The sequence below is a fragment of the Simochromis diagramma genome, unplaced genomic scaffold, assembly GCF_900408965.1.
Source record: "Simochromis diagramma unplaced genomic scaffold, fSimDia1.1 OVJJ01000216.1, whole genome shotgun sequence".
Taxonomy (NCBI): domain Eukaryota; kingdom Metazoa; phylum Chordata; class Actinopteri; order Cichliformes; family Cichlidae; genus Simochromis; species Simochromis diagramma.
Genome location: NW_024386883.1, coordinates 3,163,037 through 3,182,804, shown reverse-complemented (window position 1 = coordinate 3,182,804; position 19,768 = coordinate 3,163,037). Strand labels below are relative to the sequence as shown.

The following is a 19,768-nucleotide window of genomic DNA, read 5'->3' as shown; positions in this document are numbered from 1 at the left end:
ATTTTATTGGGTTTTCATTCAAAGTTATTTATTCGATTAACAGTTTTGTAAACCATCTTTTAGTGCAGATGGGAACACCTCCTAAACAACTATGTCTTTGCTAAAAATAAGTTGCACATCGACCATAAATGGCACCAAAAGATGGTAGAAAATATTTTGCATAGTTTCTTCACATTCTCATGACTCAGGTACAAAGAAATGTTTAGGTACTGCACCCATTACACTTATTGGTCGGGTAAAAGCTGGATGATGCCTGAATGTTTCTGGTAAACTTGCATAATAAGGAGTTCTACTAAAATAATAAAATTTAAGCACAGCAGCCAACATTTTAATTAATATTTCCAACTTTCCCCAACACCGTGCTTTAGTTACCTTTCACTATTCCTACAATAGGCATATGTGTGACTAGTCGACTAACCGACTAATCGTTGCTGTTGTCACTAGTTGGTACTAGAGGTGGGAATCACCATACATCCCACGATACGATATTATCACAATACTTAACGCACGATACGATATTATTGCAATTTTTTAAAATATTTTGCGATATTCAGATTCTGTACATAAAGGTAAACTTTGATATTAGATAAAATGAATATTGATAAAGTCTCACACTCAGTCTTTCTCTCATTTCAGTCAGTTTTATTGTTGACAAACTGAACGATTTGTATTACAGTCTAGTCCAACTTAACTGAATGCAACCGTCTGGTACAATTATAGCTATTCTGAACTATGCAATTTATGAAAACTATGCAGCTCATTCAGCAACTGAAGAATTTGAAAGTAAATTAAAACAAAATATAATTTTACATTAAATAAATTAAAACACATTTGGACAGTGAAGGGAATGTCAGGATTCTTGCTCAGAAAAAGGAGCTGATCAACATGCTCTGAAGTCGGAGCATGTTCCAGTCCGCAAAAACTTTTTTTGTAACAAAATATCGATTTCTGCTGTCCCTGTATCGATACATTATTAGCAAACAAAATATCACGATACTACACAGTATCGATTTTTTCCCCCACCCCTAGTTGGTACCAGACTTACTAGTGGTTTAATCTAATTATTAAACTTTTAATCAATGTCGGTATATTATTGGGTCCTAAATGTTATGCACCCATTTGCCACCAAATGGCACATCATTGTTGGGAAACTAAATCTGTTAATCTAGGCCTGATCTTTCTGTTAACACTATTAGAATGAGATCATTGTTACAAGCAGTGGAAAGGAACTTTCTCCATAAGGTGGATGGGCTCTGCCTTAGTTATAGGGTAAGGAATTCAGTTATTTGGAAGGGGTTCAAAGAAGAGCAGCTACTCCTTCACATTGAAAGGGGACGGCTAAGGATGTCTGACTGACTTTAGATAAGCAGAAAAAAATGGATGGATGATTTATTGTTTTATTTTAGATTCTAACTTTTATTGAAGTGGATGTCATGAATTTCGAACAGTGTGCATCATTCATAATGCTTGGGACTTTTAAGTCGTGATTTATTAGATGTTAATTTGTCATATTTTAGTGGAACGTGTTTGGTTTTGTATCATCTTTAACATCGGTTTATTTTAAGTGTTTTTCATCTTTGTTGTCTATCTGGAGTATAATGTGTAATATTGATAATGCATGCTGCAAGGTGCTGCACATTTAAGCGGCATGATTCATTACTGAAGAATGTGATAAATGGTTTCAAATACCTATGTTATTAATTTTTGACATTTTCCAATAAAAGTTTCTCAAATGGAACTTATTACCTGAGTGTTCCTAAGTTTCAGACTAGTCGGTTAGTCTTTTTTTTTTCCTCATTTAGTTGGCTAAGAAATTAGGAAAATCCCTAGTATAACACACAGTGGAAACACCTGACATTAATACATACAGTATATAGGTAAAAGCTGCTCAGCTGTGGAAGCCCATTCCACAAAAATGCTGGTGCAAAGTTTTTGTGCTGATGGTTTTGTGCAGGGGGCTCTGGAACTCTGCAGTTATTGACTCAAAAGAGCTTTGAAGACTTTTGCGCACTATATGCAGTCAGTGAGCCAGTTCTATAACTTTACACAGTTTGAGCCTTCATTTCTGTGGTTCCTAAATGCTTCCAATTTGCAATAATACCACTTACTGATAGTGGAATATCTAGGATGGAAGCAATTTCACAAACTGACTGGCATGCTTGAACTCAGTGAGCTCTTTAGAATGAGCCATTCTTGAAAAAATGTTTCTCAAGGCAGACTCCTTGGCTATGGGCTTGATTTTATGCAAGTCTGGCAATGGGAGTGAAAACGCCTGAATTTAAAGATTAAGAGGGACTTTTGTCCATATAGGGTATTATGTTACACAATGTTAAAATAATCTGATTAAATAGAATAACCTAAAAAATAAATTTGAATAAAATATTATTTTCTAAATGTTTTCTTTATTCTTGTTCCTGTGCACAAAACAGACACTTCAAAGCAGAGTCTGTTACATCTGTAAATTTGAATGTGTTCTTTCAAACCCCAATCTCATGCTTTATTCCGTAAAGATACAGTTATACCTTTGTTTTGCCTGCTTAATTTCGAGCTTAGTTTTGTGAGGATTTTGTTAATAGTTTTGTTTCTTTTGTTCTTTTTAAAACGGGCCCAGGGTAACTTCATTTCTTTGAAGCTCAAATGCGGTATCTCACTATGGTAAGTGCCCTCTGGCATGACAAGCCACAAAAGCTCTTATCACCAAGACCATGGGGTCCAGGCATTCTTAGTGTTGTTCTTCTATGTGCCACTACTACACCATAAAGCAACTAACTCATGACTAAATTTAATAAATTCAAAAGGTCAAATAATTTTGACTAAATAAATAAATATCAGTCAGCATTTTTCCATTTTTTTTTTTTTTATCTATTGATGCCTTACTGTCACTGTCCAGTTGCATGGGCAAAGTGCGAGTGAGATACCTCATTCAGTTTTCAAGGAACTGGGGTTAACCCCTTGATCCAAGCAAAAGGTCAGCCATCTCTGGCTGTCATTCCCCAAATGGCAGGGGGCGAAAAGCTAACAGCTCCTGTGCAGGGCAGCTATAGGTAGAATCCCTAATGTCAGGCATGAAGGCAGCATTAGGGTGCAAAACCTCCCTATTACAGTTGAAAACTACAGACATGATGTGTGGGTAGATAGAGCATGTAACTTACAGTTACTGTTATTTTTCATTGATGCTAAAGCAAGCTGTAAAAAGACTAAGACTAACTCCAAAACTGTAGTTAAATCTCTTTGGTGCATTACCAAAGCCAACATGGCAGCCTGACATTCCAGCCAAACACTTTAATAGAGGAAAATGCTCTTCCCTTATCTAGCAAAACCTGAAGGAAGCCTAACACAATTCTAACACAGCACTGATAAGAAATTTTGTTCGTAGCTGCACATCTCTCAAATACACACCCTCATAAAGTCAGAATACAGAAACTGCTCTTGCACTCTGAATGGTCTCAATCAACCTCAGGGGGAGACCCAACTCATTTAAATTCAGCCTTTCAGGTGCCAGTCTCAGCTAACTGCTCTGTGACACCTGTGACACCAGGCCCCTGTGCAAAGGCAGTGTCCACCACCGGGCTGTGGAGAAGACAAGTTAGATCCATCATCCATGGCCCGCTGGGCCAATATGGAACAATCAAAATCAAAGACAGCCACTGCTCCCTCAACCTGCTCAGGGAAACTCTTATAGCAGTGCGCCTGGCCATGGGTGAGCTCCCCTAATGTTTTGCCCTCAATTTTTTTAGGGAAAAGAAAAGAGGAGATTGTGTTTTTGTATGATGCAAACAAATATACGGACACCTTCAGACGTGGTGGACTATTGTGGGATTGAGTCTCCACTCCCCATAGAGTGGATTTCCTCTGTAGCTCCGCTCCAGTGTTCAATGCACTGGGAACATGCGTCACACATAATGACAGGAGGTGTTCACTGCTCCACACAATCAGAGTGTGAGCCAGGCTGTGTAATGTCACACAGCAAGTGCCTCAGACAGTCTGTATACACAACTGTTGTTATACTGTCTCTCCTAATCAGGACATAACAATTTTTCAGGAGCAGCAAGAAATGCCCCAAAGCCAAAAACCTGCCGTCAGCTCCAAGTAATTTATATATGTGCGACAAAGCCTCTGGGGCTAGGTGCCATTTATGGCCCTCCACTTGAAAACAGCACCCCACCCAATCAATGAAGCATCCAGTTTTCCTCATAACCACCTAACCTAAGGGGAACTGGCGGTGAACACTTTTGGGTCTCTCCGGTAATAGAGAGGCAGAAGACATCTGGGAGAAATTCGGCTGAGATGACGTCTCACATCCAGCTGCAGGGTGGACACACAGAGCTGAAAATCCTGCATCGCCAGCAACCTCTGAAGGATAACAGATTATGCAGGGCATCAGCCCCTCCAAGTGCAAACAAGCTCTTAATGAGACCATACTTCCTTTGCAAAACAGATTGAGGTTCTGGTGAAATTTCTACACAAAATCTTAGAACAGAAAAGCCGAAAAAGAAACACTGCATTTTACAATTACCTGATAAAATACGAGCCTATGAGAGTTGCAAATACATTGCAACATAGTCTTTTCTTGCTATTTGCTCTTATTGCAGACTTGTCTGATAGTGACACTGTAAACTTATTGAAAATGAAAATTAAGTTGAAGGAATACACTGGAGTAGATCCAGCAGGCGCTACTGAGACATAAGTAGAAGACATAACAGGACTTCTACAGTGATCTAAATATAGCAGCTCCACTTACAATGGTGCAGAGTATAATATATTCTTGAATGGGTATACAGGCATGATTTTTGATTTTTACAGAATCGTTTCCAGAGCTTTCTGATCACACCTCATGGTTACTTGGAACTAAAAAAAAAAGTAATGGAATTTCAGCTGCTCTCTTATTTCCAAAGGAATTACCACAGCACATGGAACCCATATTTGATTTGGCACAGACTTCATATCAGATGGAGTTCCTGACACAACCGTCACCTCTATACTGGCTTGGGTATAGTGCACAATCTGATATCAATGTGCCAATGTTGTTCTAGGATCACCAAAGCTAATGATGGGCCAGGTTCATCATTGCAAGTGACCAATCACATTGTTGTGATGTCATGGTTTTGCGACGTGGAAAGAAATTCGGACCAAACTCTAACCTTAACTCTATAATTATAACCGTAACTATAACCCCATAACCCATCCTAAACCACAACTGCCCCGTTTTGGATTTTAGTACACATTGGCAGTTTTTTCCATATGACAATATAACTTGCAATGTTGAACCTGGACCAATATTAATTATGATCACCAGGGACAACACCAACACAGGGATCATATCAGATACATCTAGTTAGATCACAGTACACTAGCTTGTGAGACCCCAAGGCTGGGTTTGTGTCTCTTCGCCATCTTAAATAAAATCTTTCACAAATAAGGTATATGTATTAATCACTACACCATAGAGTGATTACTCGTGATTAAATTAAGTACAAATTAATAGTGGTCTGTCATCAAATATATTACAGAAAAAAAAATATCAGCAACAATTTGATGCCTTACAAATAGGCCTTACTATCAGCGACTCCCTATGAAGATTAACTTTCTTAATTAGTTAGACCTCCAAACCATGATGAAAACTGTTTCAGTAGGGTAAGTTAAAACATATATTCTTGACTGAAAATTTGCAAACTCACCACCTCCAACAGCCCCCTCTTCAACCAGTTCTCCTGTTCTCCAGCCCATCTGGTTGCCAGTCCAAGAGCCTCCAAGTGAATCCAGGCGATGATGGTGAGCTCCAGCAAAGCCATCAGAGTGTATAGTCCGGGCTTCCAGATCAGACTTAGAGATGGTGAGAGTCCGAGGTGCAGGCGTGGAGGTGGAGGGCATTGCAAGCAGAGTAGAGGGCAGAGCCACTGCATTGCTCTGGCTTCCACCTGCCCCATCCATACTTAGCACTCTTGCGTGAGTCTTAGCACTAGCGGTGCTAGAAGAGCGTTGAGCAGCACGAGGATGTGAGGGGCCAGCAGTTTCGGGTAAATCCCCTTCCCTTGGAGTAGGCAGTTGAGCAGCAGGGGGAAGAGTCGATGTAATGCCAGTGTTAGCAAGGTCTGGAGAGTAGCAGGAGGTAGAGGAACTAGAGTCATCATCATCATCGTCATCATCATCTGAGCTGTATCGGCGCTGAGAGCCCAGGCTAGAACCTGCACTCATGTCACTGCCGTCGTCCTCGTCACTGGAATCCTCAAACAAACTTTCACTGTAAGCCTTAGTGCCAAGTCGATTGCGCACTGGTATGTAATCTCTGTGTTGTCTATGATTGTGGTGACGCCTGTAAGAGCCACAGTCAAAACTACTACTGCCAGCTCCAGCGCGCCTTCTTGGAGCTTTCCTTCGGCCTGGCCTGTGCCCCATGCTACCGCCGCTGGCCCGCAGCAGCTTTAAGTCTTTAGGGCGTACAACCTGCTGGGACTGCAGAGCAGGCTGCTCAGACAGTAAGAATGGGGTAGAAGATATGGGCAAAGCAGGCTCAGAACACACCAGACCCAGGGCCAGCCCTGAGGGCACTGAATTGGTCTGCCGAGGTGGGGGTAGAGGAGGAACTGGGACGTTCCTGTCCAATTCACAAACCTCTGAGTGGCCACTACTTGAAGGGGAAGAGTTCTGGAGAGGAGGGGGCTGTGCAATATCAGAAGGTACAGATGGCAGATCCTCTCCTTCAACAAGTGTCCGGTCTAGCCCCTGGCTGAGGGAGAATTCTTTGGAAGGGGAGCGTAGTAACACACTGTCTGACAGATTGTCAGTATCACTGCCATCTTGCACTGCTGAATCCTCTGTGGGCTTGTGGATGTCAGACCCTATCGCTGGTGCTGAGGCAGAAACCTGTCCATCTACAGGCCGCGACTGGCTGAATGAAGGACTTTCCAGCTGAGTTGAATCAGTTTTTTCACTGCGGTAACTGCTAACAGTGCTTAGCGTCTCACGGTCTGTGGTAGCTCCACCAGCACTGAAACAACTGTCTGTTGATCCAGCAGCTAGTGCTACTCCGCTGCGGCTGCCGGGGAGCTCAGTCCCAGGAGCAAAAGCCACAGGGTCAAGGCCTAAACCCAGCAGATTTTCACTGAGTTCTTCACTTAAACTACTCTTTATAAGAGGGCTTAGGGGAGTATCTCCCAAACTCTCAGATTCAGCAGAGGGGCCAAGGGGAGAGTAAGCCCCCAAATCATTGTCCTTGGAACTCTGATGAGACAACTGTTCTGTTAACATCTCCACTTCTTGCAAGTGTTCTTTCTCACCTCCATCTTCTTGACTCGAGGGTGAAGGGGGGATAGACAAGGCTCCAGGTTCTTCAAATCCAGCTGACACTCCAGATACTCCTACAAGACCTTGGAACTCACCTCCAAGAGCAGCAACAATGCAGGATGAGACCCCATTCGGAGCCCCTGTACGGTAAGAAAACCAAATATTAGACTGAAATGCACTTTTGCAAGCTGTAACACTGACGTTGTGAATTATGTTTCTCAAGATTCCATTTTTTTTCCCCCCTTTCCTAAATTTCTATGAAAATACTGATATACTTACAGCCTGACTTATACAGGAAGGATTAAACATTGTTTCCAGTATCTAATGCTCATTTCTAAACAGTGAAAAATAACAGACTTACTAATGGGGTCCTGGGAACTCTGACGTAGGATCTCACGTTGAGCTGACGTGACAATCACATTATTGCTTCCTTGTTCCCGCATTAACTCTTTGATATCTGAAATAAAAGGAAATTACAAATTACAAACTTAAAACATATGCTTGGATAAAAATGTCAGACTATCTATTATATACATCAAGATTTAAAATAAAAATATGGTATGCAGAATTAAAACATTTAGATGCTTACCCTTAGTACCCCCTGAATCCTCCAACTGAGGCAAGAATTCCTGAAGAGTAAGAAAGAATATACACAATGCTTTAAACCACCTGATACACATGATTATGCATTACGAAACCATAAGAACATCGCTAAGTACTTAAAAAATTCCCCCTTAGCTTGGTACTGAACTAAAAAAAATCTTGCAAACTACTATTACAGGCATACTGATCATGGAAAATACAAATTTTTTTAACCTGGCACTAAGCCACGGGAGGTTCAGACCAATTAGCATTTAATGAGGAGCTACGAGTTAGAAAGATCATAGCAACAAGAGTACTTAGGTTAAACAGTAACTTGGTTTATTCAATCATCTGCTGTCTATTTTTTTTAATTTTTTGCCTGTAGCCATACCACCCGCTAGCTTTTAAAGCTTGCTACATCTTGTAGTTTGCTGACAGACCAAATTAATGAATTAAAAAAAATTCTAATAGGTAGAACTGGAGAAATGTTGGAAGCCAGAAAAGAGAATGTTGCATGCTAGTAAATATGGTAATCCTCACCGACACTTGGTTTAATCCAAACAGAGAGTGCTGGGAGCTGCAACGCACTGGGGGTGTTGAGTTGACTTTCCGAAACACAGTCATCTCTACACCAACATGACTATCCCTGTGAAATAGTCACATGCAGGAAGAAAATTTTTTTTCAAAGAATTCAGCAAGTCACAGCATTGCAACAGGCAAGTTTTCTTTAAGACACATCACATTACCTGTGCTGATTCCCCTCATGAGCACCTGACCCCTCTTCTCCTTCTTCTGTCCTTGGCGCTTCAGCTGTTAGTGAGGCCTGCTTTTTCTCTACAATCTCCCCAAGGTCGAACATTGCATGAAGTCGGTAGTTTACCACTTTAATGGCAGTAAAAAATACAGCAACCACAGCAGAGTACACACCTGCCACCAACAAGCTTGGAGGAAGAGCCTGACAAGGAGTTGGAATTTAAAGAGAGGAATTACAAAAATGAGACCAGACAGTCACGTCAAAGAACTAGAACCAGGAAGGAAGCTTAATTGGAAATGAGGTGTTAAATATAGCTGGATATTTCAAACTTATTATGGAATTGTTTTAAATCAGGATCTTAATTTAACCACACAAGTTCAGGCAAACACCCTTAGTTTTTAATTCCCCCTATTGTTACAAGCACTAGAAGTTAAACTATAAAGTTATTATCCCATGCATATGTGCTGAATGAGTCTCTCATACAGTTTACATCATTAAAAAATGCAGTTATGTTATTCAGAACATAGTATTTGACCCATTTTACACATGATAATCCTGGGAGATGATCAAGTCAGTTGAAGTTGCCTATGTGTAAAAAGGGCTTGGGCATGCAAGTTAGAAACGGATTATTAAACTTCTTGAGGTAAATTTGTGATTTGACCTATATAAGTGAAATTACTTGAAGCTATCATGTCATCATGGCTAACTTCTGAAAACTGATTTAAAAGGATTTGTGCATTATTTTGGTAGCTCCTATTTTTATTTGGTGATGGGAAAATGAACTTACCATGTACAGAAGAAAGGGGAAAGCCAGGAGAAATATCCAAAGGTAGAGGTGGAAGCAGTTGGAGAATGTGCTCTGGTGGGGATCCACATACCACCCTCCAGTGAGCGAAGCCCACACGCCCTGCCGCAGTATCTGAAGAGCTTGGGAACCCATCTCCACCTTCAGGTTCAACTAAAAGTTGAAACGCTTCCCCCAAGGCTGTAGCTCAAAAAACTGTGCAGCAGTTTGAGCCACGGTATCTTGTGTCTACGATGGCACGTCCATGGGGCATGGCAGGTTGACCAAGACTGTTTCATCAAGCACAGCAGTTTTGTGTCTTAGATATATGCATACACTTCAGCTGAGATAAAGAGTCCTTGCATATTCTTGTGCCAGTATAAGCTCCCTCCCTGCACCAGCGTTGCCACACTCTAGCCTAATCCTCGGTGGGTAATCAGCAGAGTGACTTTTTGACACACTGGTAACCCAATGACTGCACGAACAAATGCTCATCTGTGAGAGAGATCACAATTAGTCAGTTTTCTTTTATGAAGCTTCACTTTAAACACTGGATTTTATGGAAAAACAATCTTGAAAATCTAATAAAAATCACCAAATAAGTTTAGTGTTGCTCTTTTTGTTTCAGGTGCAACTTATAACGTCTATTTAGTTTGTTTACTTTAACATTTTACTCTTTTCTTTCATCTGTCCTTTACTTAATTACATTAAATCACAGGGCACTAATTATCCTTTATTGCAACTGAAGTGACAGAATCGTTTTAGTGATCGATAAATGCAAAAGAATAACATAAGCTAGCAATGGCACGTGAAACAACGATTATAACAAACATAATTTGCCATTAGGTGTCTTTCACACAAACAAAAACAGCTGTATGTGATATATGACATATCTGACATATTCGGTTTTCCGACAGCATGAACTCCCTATGTTCACGTCCAGGCCATTGGTGTGTCAGCTAGATTAAGTTTTGTGACAGGCACTAGCAAGCTAACTGGCAGCTCATCGTATATTACAAAGATTTCTGTGCATTTCTCACCTCTGGGCAGCCGCCAGTGGTTTCAGTGAATATGATAACATGACCTAAACCCGAAGATTATCTCCTCAAACTGCCTGACAGACAACATTAGGATACCTAATGCTAGTTACCGGCTAATGCTAGGCCGCATATGCAAGCATTTCTATCTTGATGTCCTTATCGTTGACTGGGTAACTGTAACGTCACCCTAAAACAAGACAGCTTAACGCTAACCGCTAATAGGTAGGTGAAAGTCATTAGCTATTATTATCTCACGCTGGCTTGATAGATTTAATAATTGTGCTCACAGTGAGATGTTCTCCGATTTTGGATCCCAGCATAGCTCATAGTTAGCAATAGCTGTCCAGGTTGGCTTATATCCTCCTTCCGCATCCAGTTCATGCAAAATCTCAGCGCTTTCCGTCTCGGGATGCTAGCTAGGAAGGAAATCGGCTGTTAAAAACTGTAGCTTCACTTTTTGCTGGCGTTAGCTAACTTATCATTTTTTCCCGAGAGGCCGTGCTCCTCTTTGGCATGACTGGGTGACAAACATCATGTATGGGGAGCCGTGGGCCCCTCTCATGACGAGCAACAAATGCTTCTTGGTGTAAACGGACTCTATGTAAAAAAAACAAAAACTAAACAAAAACAAAAAATGTTTCAACGAGCTAGCTCACTGGGTAGCTAGCTCTGCTAACAACTAGTTGACACACGCACGCAAGCACGCACGCACGGCCGCAAAGTGAGTGAGAGACCGAGAGAGATTCCCATGGCGCTGATTGGCCATGTGTACTGACGTCATGAGGAGGACTATTTCTTCTTCTTTTATTTTAAAATATTCTTAAAATGTAATGTTAGTATAAACCAATCAACCACAAAACTACCTAAACATATTATTAAAAATAAATAGGTCCTGAATGTTTACTTTCAGGTTCTGGCATTCATGTAGACGTTTCTTATATATGGGTTTACCAGCTAGCTCAGGTTAATGTAGGCCAAGCTAACCCCCATATAAGCCAGCCACACTGCAAAACTGCTCCCTACAATCCCAAAAGACCCTCACCTTGCTAATGGTTCAGTTCCAGATGCCGCCTGACAACCCCAGTTGTCCATGCTTGAAGAGATGAATTGGACCTACATATAGGTAGGTAGCTAATTTTGAGATAGGTAAAAATTTTACATTTATATTTTATATTTATTCTTTATAAATAGTATAGAACTCACATATGTGTGCCATTCTGCAACATTAGCCAACGATCTCTTGTTTTTATGACAGTACACATAAACTCTTTACAAATAAAAACGTTGTTCTTTTAAAGCAAAAGAACATCTCCGACCATCTTTGTCTGTAAAATTGCCTATTTATTGAGGGCATGTTAAAAAAAGTTCTTGTGCAAATATACTATATTGCCCAAGGTATTAGCTCATATGCCTTCACACACATATGAACTTGACTGACATTCTTAATCGAAAGAATTTAATATAATGTCCGCCCACCCTTTGCAGCTATAACTCTGCAGAAAGTTGGTGACCTCTGTGCACTATGCACCTCAGCATCTGCAGACCTCGCTCTGTGATTTTAAATGGCCTACTGCTTCATGACTGAGTTGCTGTCATTCCCATTTGCTTCCAGTTTGTTATAATACCACTAACACTAACAGACTTGTGAAATATTTAGTAGCGTGAAACACCTGAAATCAATTATTTGGATGGGTGAGTGAATACTTTTGGCTATATAGTGTATGTATGAGCTGGCTTCCTTAATATAAAATAACTCATTTTCTCATAAGTGGAAGAAAATGGATGGCTGGATGGTCAGCATAGTAGTGCGATGGTTAGCACTGTTGAAGGTCCTGCTTTTGAGTCCATTCTGGGGTTTTTCTGTGCGGAGCGCATGTTCTCGCGGTGTACAGTGGCTTCCTCCCACAGTCCAAAGACACAAATAGTCTGTCACTGTCTTAATCCTGGTGACCCATCCAGAATGTACCGTTCCAATCCCACTGTGATCCTGATTTGGATAAGTGGAAGAGCATGGATGCACTCATTTTCTCTCAATTTACAGAGTTATGTGGAGGGAGTGATGCCTGAGTTAACATCACGGCTGTGGGAAGATGACACATAGCCAAGGTTAAATGTCAAGATATGAAGAGAAGCTATGAAACACATATAATTACTTGTGAAGTCCTTGGAAATAACTATATAGTAATTACAGTAAAAAGAAAACCTTGTTTGAGCAGTGGTTGCTCATTTCATAAAATTTTATTAATCCCAAAGGAAATTAATCATTGATGGTCATCTGCTCACACACACACACACACACACACACACACACACACACATAAAAAATATGTTAATTAAAATACACACTTTGAGGTAGGCTTGAGCACCCCCACCCCGTGACCCTGAATTGGATAAGCAGAAGAGAATGGATGGATGGATAAAATACACTCATTACTGTCGTACATTACTATGCTTGAGGTGCATCAGGTCTAAAAGCTGCTCCTGCACTTTTCTGTTCCCCCTTCCAATTAAATCCCCGCGTGTTATACCTACAGCTTCAGTGTAGGGTAGGCCATATCAGCCGTCATCTGTTTCCCCTGCCTTTGCTGTTTTGTTGAATTAACCTTGTGATACCTCAGCAATGCTCAGGAGTGGCTTATCATATCCTGTAGCCACCCTCCTTGATACACAGTGTCAGCACAGATCAGGCCTTGCTGCACCAAAACCGTACTGACACCATACCTTGCTTACCCCACAGGATTATTGTCATCACTATCAGCACAAAGAGACTGATAGGACAGGTCATCCTGCTGGCTTGAAATGCAGTCTCTCTAAATTCTTGTCTTTGGTGATAAACATCCTTGAGATAAACCGATGGCTGCTTAAGTGCAGGCAACTATAACCTTATATCACATCAACGTCACCGACTTGCTTTCCTCTCTTACAGTTCCACATGTTCTCAGCAGGGGGTAGTCAAACAACACCAACATGGTGCCGCTGTCAAAGATTATCATGAGGCTGCTGATCCTTATTGTAGTTCTGTAGTTGAAGATGATAACCAAATTTGCCTTTGATAAATGCTGTGCGGTGGCATACTTTTTTACTGTGAGGAAACTCCTCATGTGCTGTAGCCTCAAAGTTAGTAATATGATATCAGCATATAGACTTGCTCCACATATTAAGGGAATATTCTAGTACTTTATTTGAAGGATTTCAAATAAAGACTGACTAAATTCAGTGTAGCAGAGCCTGATATAGCCTGACTCCTAGTTTCCACAAACACTCCCTCATTTTTAATAATTTGACCAAATAGTAACTTTTTTCATAACACTTCCTGCCTTCTAAATTACCAAATTTTTTTAAACTCTAAGTCACCAGCTTGAAATGCATGTTTTATGTTTTGTTTTTTTTTTAACCCAAGTTGAGTACTTGGTACTCAAGTGAGGGAACAACAAAGTCCACGAGTGTCAGACCTGATTGGGTCACACTGTGGACAAATCACTAGCATCTCTTATGAGAATTCATCATGTCTTTCTTTTTCTTGTCTTTTTTTTTTGGACTATTTAAACTGCATTTAAGCCTCACAGAGATCATGATATTCCATTGCAATGGACTCTGATAGTATAAGAAGGTGCTTCATTATAAATAATAGACATCCTGGAGCTACTAACATGCCAGAACAACGCAGAGTCCAAAAGAGAGTGCGTGAGCAAAAGAGAGGAGTGAGAAAATGATGATGAAATTCAAGTGTAAGACACATTTTTAGCACATTACACGACCTGCAATTTGTGCAAATACTAGTTCATCATGTTAAATATATTAACCTGTCTTGTTAGCCTTTGTAGAGTGACGTCATTGTGATTGTCTTTGGTCTATCCTAAAAAGATTCTTTGGTCCCAAGCACTAACAGACAAACGGAAGCAATCAATATGTTACACTGCTAATTTGCAAGAATTACTCTCTTATAGTAAGTAAGGCAACACTGGTTAATCTAAATTTTTATTCATTTCTATCCAGATTTCTATGATGTAGTGAAGATTTTAAAGAAATTGAATGAAAAGTGCTAGATGGATTTATGTCCCACCAGCCTGACTTTGATAAGAGACAAAGATGTAGCTGTGGTCAACACTTTAAGTAAAGACATGGCTGCACACACATCTTCAACCCTGCAGCACAGAAAATCTACACGAGCACTATTGTTTGGCTCCCAGAATTAGTGTGAGTAATTCAGTATTCAACCAAACGTGAAATACGGTCACGATCGTCCTGTTCCAGTCATCAAATTCACCAGGGAGGATATGAAAAGTGGCAAGTTAGCCTTCTTAGACTGTGAGATTTCCATCAGTAATGGGGGACATCTAAAAGCTGATGTGTACCGCAAACCTACGCATACGGATCGGTATTTAAGGTTTGACTCTCATCATCCACTGGAGCAGAAATTGGGTGTCATCAGGACGCTACAACACAGAGCGAACACCATCCCCACTGACACAGCGGCCAGTGAAGCAGAAGAACAGCACATCAAGAAGGCCCTGAGTAAATGTGGTTATCCCAGCTGGACATTTGTCAAAGCTGGGAAGGTGCCTAAAGAAAGCTTCAGTCGATTCAGGAGAGAAGAACAACCGCTGCCTAAGCAAAAACCTGTAGTGATCCCGTATGTGTCAGGAGTATCAGAGCAGTTGAGACACATTTTTTTTCTAAACACCGGGTCTCTGTGGCTTGTAAACCCCAAAACACGCTGCACCAAAAATTGGTCCACTCCAAGGATCGGGTCCCCCGACAAAAACAGAGTAAGATACTGTACGCTGTTAAGTGCCAGGAGGATTGCCAGGATTTATACATCGGGGAAACCAAACAACCTCTGGCGAAGCGGATGGCACAACACAGAAGAGCTACCTCGTCAGGCCAGGACTCTGCAGTCTATTTACACTTACAGGCCAGTGGACACTCTTTCAATGATGAGGATGTACACATCCTGGACAGGGAGGAACGCTGGTTTGAGTGTGGAGTAGGTTGGGGAAACCTGCAGCCAGCTGAGCCTGAAGAAGTCACTTGGGTGAGTGACGAAATGTTTCTCCCATAAAACGCTACGTCCAGATGAACAGAATCAACTTTTGGAGTGTTCCAGTCATTGTTCTGATGTTTCTTCTCTTTCTAGTCTGTTTTTCTTTCCACCCTGTTTGCCCTTTGTATTAATTTCTTTGTCACTTTTTCCTGTCGCTCCCTGTGTCAATCTGATATTTACTTTTCTTGCGTGCCTTTCATATCTGGATGTGGTTCACACTCCTGTGGTTCTCTCATTGTTTCCACCTGTTCCCAGTTACCTTGCTGTATTTAGCCCTTTGTTTCTCCCTCTGTCCATTCATCTGTGCACCTTCCTGTGTTCTTGCTTCTCTCTGCATGTCTCCTTGTGTTTCTTCATTGTTTCATTGGAATCTGAACCCCCCCCTCTTCTGGATAAATCTAATTTTTCTTCTCTGTTTGAATTATTTTTTGTTTGCCTGCCTGAATAACCCTGAAGCACCTTTTGTTATTCTTCTCCAGTAAATTTCATTAAGGTTTACCCTAGCTTACCTTACGTTTGCTTCTGCATCTGTCCTCTTATTGAACTTAGAAGCACACACATACATGGTCAAACACACACACACACACACACGCACGCACGCACGCACACACACACACACACAAACCTCCTGCTCCTGAGTTATGATGTTTTACAGAACATTATGATGCCACAGTGAATTTTACTGTTGACCTTTCCGTTTTAAGATGCCATCACTTTACAATATTAAACATTTGTTTGAAATCTTCTGTTACTTGGTAAAGGAACTCTTAAGTTGTGGCCAAAAGCATATTTTATGAGGTCATAGTGATCTTTGGCCACTGCATGGTTGATCCTTGAGTCCCGGTGGATGTTTGGGCCAGATGTGATGATATTTCTTCCAGGTGTTCACATAAAATTAAGTAGAGTAAATCACTATTATGGGACTGGGTACGGTCACAGTGACTTTTACCTTTGACCAACAATCTTTATTCAGTTCATCATTGAGGCCAAGGGAATATTTGTGCTAAATTTACCAAATTTTCATAAGACATTTCTGAGGTATAACATTCACAAACATGTCAGCATCTGTACCAAGGTTATCATAGCCGTGTTATTTTCATAGATTTTATTAATATAGAGTTAAAAAGTTATTTTCTCTTTGGCTTATTTTTACTTAGTTTGCAGTTTTCAGTGCTAAAGATTCGTTTTATTGTTTAAAATGTTTATTTTCAGTTTAGTTTTGATTACTTTACATTTTATTTGCATTTATATATTTAGCACTATAAACGCATTTGCTACGATTTGCTGATTGAAAAAGTGAGACCAACTTGAAAACTACTAAAACAAAAAAACTGACTGTATTTTTTATATTCAAAGTCTTTTTTTTTACCCTCTGAAAATGTCAGTTTCTTATTTGAAATTTAGTTAGTTTTATTTTACTACTATATTAACTTTGTCCGTTTGCAGGGACTGCACACCCACAGCTGTTGCAGAAGCATACAAGAACAAGGGTCACACAGTTTACCACACCATGAAGCCGAACTGTCCTGACCTAAAAACTACATTCTTTTCATTGTGCTCACCCACAATGTTGCATCCAAGAAGAAAAGTCAAATAAAGTTAATTATTTTAGGGAACTTCTAAGAAGCAACACACAACACAGTTGTGTACAAAGTATATAATCAAGTGTATTTTCATCTTTATCCACGTTCTGTACACATATTAAGATCCATTTCACATGAACACTATACAATAGCAATGAGTGAGGAATGGTATATTTTCTGAGCACTGAGCAGCTCATGTCGAATGGCACTTTCATAAAAAAAAGAACGAAATCACAGAGCATGAATAAATAACTCAACAGAGAAAATGGCTTTATATTATCAGATCCATTGAGTAACAGATTTAGCACATATAAAATGCACAATGCAACAAAACAAAACATTTGTTTGTTCCACCCTTGTGTTTTCTCTGCATAATCTGTACCGTAAATAATCCCCCCCCCAAAAAACCCAAAAGATATTTGCAGCTATCAGAGGAAAAAGTGTGCTTTTAGTCCGGATTTGAGTAAAAGGCAATCTAAAATATAACGTGTTAAGAGGAGTGGTAACAAGATACATTGAAATATCAGAGAAATATCAATACAATTCACAAATCTTCAATTATTCATCTCGTAGAATAGTCATTTAATAACCGATAGAAAAAAAAAACAATACATGTTTGGCTGCTTTACAAGGAATATCTATGCTTCAAAGATATGTTTACATTTTCTGTGTGCTTCTGAATTATCCCAAGACAGTTTAGAAGAAAGAAAACATTATGAGCGAGCCAGCATCTGGTGAGGTGTGTTGGTTTCCTCTTTCCAAGAAGCAATCAGAAAACACTCTCAAATGTGATTCTGAGCTCTTGAAAATTCCTGTAAAGTTCGGGCTTAAACAGTTTTGAAGTTGTCATGAAAAGCTGTGTTGCGGGGGCGAGCCAAGCATAGCATCTCGCATGATTATTCTTCTTTATACCTTCCCTACGTACACGATGCTTTTTCAATCTGCTAACCACTATATGTACATACAAGCAGTGTTCACGGATAAATACCTTCACTGGTGTAGAATGACTTGCTCACAATCATCCCTACCTGGAATGGCATGGCACATTGACTGCAATATCTGATATTAATTCTCTTTCTGAGCCATCATACTGTAAGGTTCACTGGCCAGAATATGGAGAAGGATTTGAAAATTCCTTTTTTCACCAGGAGGGCTAAATATCTTGCTTCATTTACTTTACGATAAGCCATCAGCAACACGGTACCATCTCTTGTGGATAGAGGCAGAGTGAGTGGGGAGTTTTAAAATCACATGAAATAACATGTAGACTGCAGACATGATGTCTTATCCAAATGAAGGCCTTCTGTTTGAGTGTAGCCAGGATGACTGTTGTGCTCTCTGTTCATCTACCATCAAAATTCAAAAGCTGGGCTGTTCAGCCTCATACATCATAATGGGGACATTGAGACTTGAGATAGGGCATTACAAAGAAGTACAAAGAAACCAGATGTTTTTCAGCACTTTCTTCACGGTGCCATATCCATGCTATATACAAAGCCAAAGTGGATATGCCTCCTTCGAGCTTGTTAAAAACATAAAAAAATGATACACTAATAAAGAATTGGTGAATGCAGACTGAGTGCACATTGTGATACAGAGGATGAATCAGAGCTTGTGCCGTAGATAAGAATTTATCATTAATAGGAACTGGGCAACCTTGACTTTTGAGAAAAATGTAAAAGCAGGACACAATTGCTTTACGCAGTTGTTGTTTCTTTTGTTTTTTTTCTTTTGTGGAATTTTTCTGATAGTCGACCTGACAATATTGGGGCGCGAAAGGAAAGCATCCTCTCTCATCCTCTTGTCTCAGTCCACACTTGCCTACTCTCCTGTGATTTCAGACGTAGTATTCTTTGTCTTTGTTCTTTTTGCCCTTTGTGATGGCCTTTGCCACAGAGGCTGTCGCTGTGTTTTTGTCTTTGACCACTGCTCCGTTGCCCTCCGCAGTGGAATTGTTGGCAAAATTGTGGCTCTGGTCTGTCTGGTAGGAGCCCTCATCCCGGTTCCGGTACTTGTACATGGCATAGAGGAGGATAAGAATGCAGAGAGCAGCAGCAGCCACGATACCAACCACCATCCCCGTGGTGCTACTGGACTCCCTTATCACCTCCACGGCACCAGGCAGGCTCTTATCATCAGAGGCTGTGGGGTTGGCTGTGGGCACATGGGGAAAATTGGGGGGGTAAGTTAGTCCTGGTGTGTTTCGGGAGGATGGAGGAACAGGGGGCAGAAGCACCTGGTCACGGGTGTTCATTTTGCCTGCAGGAATGTGGAGCTGGTCAGGGTTGGTGGTGGGAACAAAAGGAGGTAAGGGGCGGGGTTTCTGGACTCCACCATCACCAGCGGCAGGGGGTGGAGGAAGGACTGTCCTGTCAGTGACCAAGGGGGAGTTATTTTTGTAAAAGTCCTCGTCATCGGATTCCGTCATCTCCCCAGAGCCGAAGGCTGAGACCTCCACAGGGTCACCACAGTCCTCCTGGTCCGGGGGGCAGGAAGGGTGGGGAGGGAGTATCAGGGACTCTTTGGTGGTTTCAAGTGGGGAAAGGAGAGTAGGAGGAGGAGGGATGACGGGGTAACGGGTGGCGATGGATGGGGGCTCAAGGGAATCCACTGTTATAATAGGCAACACTAATTCACCTCCTAGAAAGAAAACAGAAAAGGTAGGGGATCCTAAATTAGAGCAGAATTAACACTGAA

At 40.8% G+C, this 19,768-nt stretch overlaps 2 protein-coding genes across 14 annotated transcripts in view; both read right to left on the bottom strand.

The window, feature by feature from the left end:
- LOC120734309 (pecanex-like protein 3) overlaps nt 1-11,182 on the bottom strand; it is a 30,891-nt gene extending 19,709 nt beyond the window's left edge. For 2 of the 4 annotated variants that reach the window (XM_040033052.1, XM_040033055.1), the window contains exons 1-7: nt 10,732-11,182; nt 9,408-9,899; nt 8,613-8,821; nt 8,407-8,512; nt 7,874-7,913; nt 7,646-7,741; nt 5,679-7,424 (exon numbers count right to left, since the gene is read on the bottom strand). In XM_040033052.1, coding sequence (XP_039888986.1) covers nt 5,679-7,424; nt 7,646-7,741; nt 7,874-7,913; nt 8,407-8,512; nt 8,613-8,821; nt 9,408-9,560 — 2,350 coding nt within the window. In that variant the 5' untranslated portion in view covers nt 9,561-9,899; nt 10,732-11,182. Of the gene's footprint in view, nt 1-5,678; nt 7,425-7,645; nt 7,742-7,873; nt 7,914-8,406; nt 8,513-8,612; nt 8,822-9,407; nt 9,900-10,444 lie in introns of all 4 variants that reach the window. The other 2 variants (XM_040033053.1, XM_040033054.1) reach the window with 2 other exon arrangements.
- A 5,953-nt stretch (nt 11,183-17,135) lies between these two features.
- The window catches only part of nrxn2a (neurexin 2a), a 127,765-nt gene continuing 125,132 nt past the window's right edge, over nt 17,136-19,768 (bottom strand). For all 10 annotated transcript variants that reach the window (XM_040033041.1, XM_040033043.1, XM_040033047.1 and 7 more), the window contains one exon: nt 17,136-19,711. In XM_040033041.1, coding sequence (XP_039888975.1) covers nt 18,909-19,711 — 803 coding nt within the window. In that variant the 3' untranslated portion in view covers nt 17,136-18,908. The remainder of the gene's footprint in view (nt 19,712-19,768) is intronic.